At 50.1% G+C, this 4154-nt stretch overlaps 1 protein-coding gene across 1 annotated transcript; it reads right to left on the bottom strand.

Moving 5' to 3' along the window:
* Positions 1-2642: 2642 nt before the first annotated feature.
* Positions 2643-3608, bottom strand: LOC144129595 (uncharacterized). Its single transcript, XM_077663719.1, has one exon. The coding sequence runs from the start codon at positions 3606-3608 to the stop codon at positions 2643-2645; it is 966 nt and encodes a 321-aa protein (XP_077519845.1).
* Between the last annotated feature and the right edge of the window lie 546 nt (positions 3609-4154).

Here is a 4154-nt window from a genome sequence, read left to right as displayed (position 1 = left end):
TGGGACGCCCAAGTACTTTACTGGGGTCGTCACCCAGGACATGTTAGCAAAATGGTCGGGTTTCGTTGGCCATTCTCCGTGCCAAAGCCCCAGGCACTTTGACCAATTCACTTTACTGCCTGTGACTTTGGTGAATTCTTTTACACATGCTACGGGCTCGGTTACACCTTCCCGATTCACTGTGAACACTGCGACATCATCCGCAATAGGCCAGCAGCTTTACTTCTGCCGCTTGAAGCTGGAAGCCACGAATTTTTTTATTTTGCATGATATTTAAACACAGCGCTTCGTTGTAAATGCAGAATAGAAGTGGGCTAAGGGGACAACCCTGGCGCAACGAACGCTGCAGGACGATGGGGGCCCCCAAACTCTTATTTGCAATTAATCTTGTCGTGCAGCTCCGGTACGCCAAGGCCACTCCCTTACGAATAATGGACCCTGCATTTACATGGCCGAGTATGCAGAACAGGATTTCGTGTGAAACACAATCAAATGCTTTCTCAAGATCTAGCTGAAGTGTGGCTATACCGCTATTTTTATGATCACAACATTCAAGCACACACCTGGCTCTATGAATATTGGTAACAATGAAGCGTCCTTTGATCCTATACGTCTGGTGAGGACCGACAATATCTTGAATAACTGACTGTAGTCTACGGGCTAAAATCTTCATGAAAACTTTATAATCTACGTTTGTGAGTGCGATAGGTCGATATGCTGTTACCTCTTGTAACTTTTCTGCGTCATCATATTAAGGAATTAACACTGAGTGGGATTTTCCGTAACACGGAGGCAATTCATTTACTTTGTAGGCTTCATTATACACTGGTGTCAGTGCTGGCACTATTTCGTGTTTATATTCTTTGTAAAAAGCCGCACTTAATCCATCAGGTCCAGGTGATTTTCCAAGGTTCAAATTTTCTCTCGCTTGCTCGACCTCTGACGCAGTTATCGATAGCTCCAACCTTTCTTTCTGTTCGTCATCTAATCGCGGTAAAGCGCCAAAAAACTTTTCCTTGAACGCGCTCCATCCATTTCTTGCTTCGCAAACAACACCTGATAATATTCAAGAAATGCCTGCTGGATATGAGCGCTTTCTCCAGATAACGCCCCACCCCAATCAATCTTTTTCAATGTGGTTTCGCTGAGCATGCGCTTTTTCCATTCCTAGCCCTCGTTTTGACGATGTCTCCCCAGCTGCTGCATCTTGCGCACTAGCCCGCACAAGCGCGCCACGATAGCGTTCTTCTTCGAAGAGTTCAATCTTGTGTTTTATTTTTTTAATGTCGTCCATCCACTTTCCAGGCTCTTCGCTTTCTTTTTCGAGAAGTCTAGCCAGTAACGATCTTAGATTTTCTTCCTCACGCTTCTCCTCTTGTGGTATACAGCTTGACCTTTCGATCGCTGCTATCTTTATTTGCTGTTTGCAAAGTTCCCACTGCTGCCATACTTTCAGTTCCCCGCTCATCTCTAATTTGCAGATTTCTTCATTTACTTTCCTGCTAAAGATGCCGTCTGTAATGATCTTATTATTTAATTTCCACATCTCCCAAGAAAACTGATTTCCTCTTTTCTTTGTCCCTATCCCACACTCCACTAAACAATGATCAGAAAATGATACCGGTACTACACTGTAGGTACTGCATTTTGAAATAACATCCGGCGACACATAAATGCGATCTAGCCGTGCATGGCTTGACCGCTGAAAATGTGTGAACCTCACACAGCGCTGGCGTTCTAAACATTCCGCCACATCATCGAGGTTGCACGTCGCTATAACCTCTGAGAGTACCTCAGTGCTTCTGTCCCTAAACGCCCGTGCACTGGTTTTATCACAACCTCTCAGAACGCAATTGAAGTCACCCATGATGATCAAGGATTTCTCACAAATTAAGTACTTTTGTAGGTTTTAAAAAAAACTGTCCTTTCATCCACCGCATTTGGAGCGTACGCACAAATGATGCGCCAATATGTTATGTTGTACACGAAGTCAACCAAAACACACCTACCCGATGGACACGCTATATATCCCTGAACCTCAAGTCCGGGTAAATTCTTAACAAAAATGACACAGCCCGCAGACGTGCCTGTAGCGTGGGCCACTACTGCAAAAAACCTAGACGTGAAACGTCGCACCATGTTCTCGGTCTCATCTTCCCCGTCAATTTTCGTTTCCTGCACTGCCAGGACGTCATTGTCATGCTCAGTTAAAATGCGGTATACCTGGCTCTGCTTCTTCTTGATTGCCAGTCCCCTGACGTTAAGTGTACCGACTTTGAAGGGGGACGCAGGAGCCATTTTCATACAGAAGAAAGAGGCCGGGAACATGGTGCTTACCCTTCCCGTCTAGCGCGTGGCTAGACGACGTCTTTGACACCGGAGCCATCCGGTGCTGGTTCCAGGCCTGGCTGCGGGCGCGGTTTGTCGAGGGTTCTCCTCTCCGTCGACACATTAGGTCGTGGTCGTATGGATGGCCGCCGTCCTTGGGTCGTTTTTGCCGGCGGCTCCTCGACACTGGGGGCTGCCGCCTTGTCTCCATCGGCTCCGGTCTGGGCGTGTGGTCGCTTCGCTGGGGTAGGACCACTGGTAGTACGGGCGCCGCTCTTGTCATGGTTCTAGTTCGGAGTCGCTGGTTCGGTTTCTTAGAGCGCTGGGTGGGTTTCTTGGTGCGCTGGCGCGCTTATTGCATCTCTCGACGCCTCCATCCCATTTGTCGAAGATTCTGCCCCTTCCGGCTTCTGCCCACCATCGCTGCTGGAGGGTCCCGAAGAGTCCATCACGCCTGCGTGCTTTTCGGGCTCCCCTATGCCTTTTGCAGATTCCTCGGCCGCGGCTACGTCCATCAGGAGTTCCGCAGAGTCGTCTTTCGACACAGCTCCCGTAGCTACCGCATAAGTGCGGACACAGTCGGTATCCGTGTGACCGTACCGCCGACATTTCCTACAGCGGGGAACTTTACATTCACGCCGCACGTGGCCCGTACCGTGGCAGCGCAGGCACTGCATTGGACGTCCAGGCGCCACGACAAGAGCCAACTCTCCGGCGACGCGTACCTGGTGTGGTAGGTCATCCACTTTCAGACCGGGCTTCAGCTTCAGTAGGACAGTCCTTGTCGTTGAGCTCTTGTCATTGACACCTTGGATCCGCCACCGCTCTCGCGTAACGTCTGTCACTTTGTCAAATGCCGCTAATGCCGTCCGGATGTCGTCGTCGGCCACACCATGAAGCATCCAGTGTATCCGCAGCTTCACCTGCTGGTCTTCCGGGTCGATGATGAGGCAGCGGCGACTCTTAACTTGCAGCTCATTGAAGGCGAGCAACTCCTTTGCTGCCTCCGTGCTCCGCAGGGTGACCGCCCACACACGGTTGATTTGGTACGCCCCTAACGCGACCACGTCGGGGAGCGTACTGGTCTCGGCCAGGGCGTCGCGGAAATCCTCGACCCGAAACGGCCTCGCTCGCACGTCTCCATGAAGAAAAACTGTGTTGAAAACAACACGTCCTGTTGGCAGTGTCGGCAAAATTATCTGGTACTCCTTATCTTCGCAGTCATCAATCCTGTTTCCGCGGCCGTCGAAGGCCGCTGTCGCCGCTCCGCTGGAGCCCATGATACTGCCATCCGATCAGCTCGGCTGCCGGAAGCAGAATGTCCACCACTGAACCACCTACGCCGATGATAGCATGAGCTGAGCGCAATCTCTACGTGCGACGATTTCTTACGGAATTCCTTCCCAATGTAGGTCAGCACAACCACAACTGGAAGAGCTCGCTGAGGAGTCGCGCCCCTCTGTCGACCAGTGACTCTCTTGTGAAGACAGGCACACTATATGATGTGCCACTAGACAACATGAATACGCCTGAAATGGCGAGAATCGGGCCTGGCAGGTGGTTCACGGCGGTTCAACGCACTTAACTTTTCACAGAAAGAGATGAAGACACTCTGTGTTGTTCGCGCTCTGTGTTGTTGTGTGTTCATCGTGTTCTGTGAAAAGTTAAGCCCATTGAACCAAGATCAATAGAAATTATTAGACTATAGGCCTACATGAGACGAGCAGTTTTCTCCTCAAGATCAAACTCTTTCCTCGTGAACAGTATTCCAAACATCACTTAAACGTGAAGGCGTATGTCACTACCTCTGAGTGCCTTACAAACCT

This window comes from Amblyomma americanum, chromosome 4 (genome assembly GCF_052857255.1).
Source record: "Amblyomma americanum isolate KBUSLIRL-KWMA chromosome 4, ASM5285725v1, whole genome shotgun sequence".
In the NCBI taxonomy this organism is placed as follows: Eukaryota; Metazoa; Arthropoda; class Arachnida; order Ixodida; family Ixodidae; genus Amblyomma; species Amblyomma americanum.
Note: the sequence above shows the minus strand (reverse complement) of the source record. Positions and strands in the feature narration are given on the sequence as shown.

Coding starts and splice junctions, on each gene's coding strand:
- LOC144129595 (XM_077663719.1), bottom strand. CDS start 3,608: ATGGGCTCCAGCGGAGCGGCGACAGCGGCCTTCGACGGCCGCGGAAAC.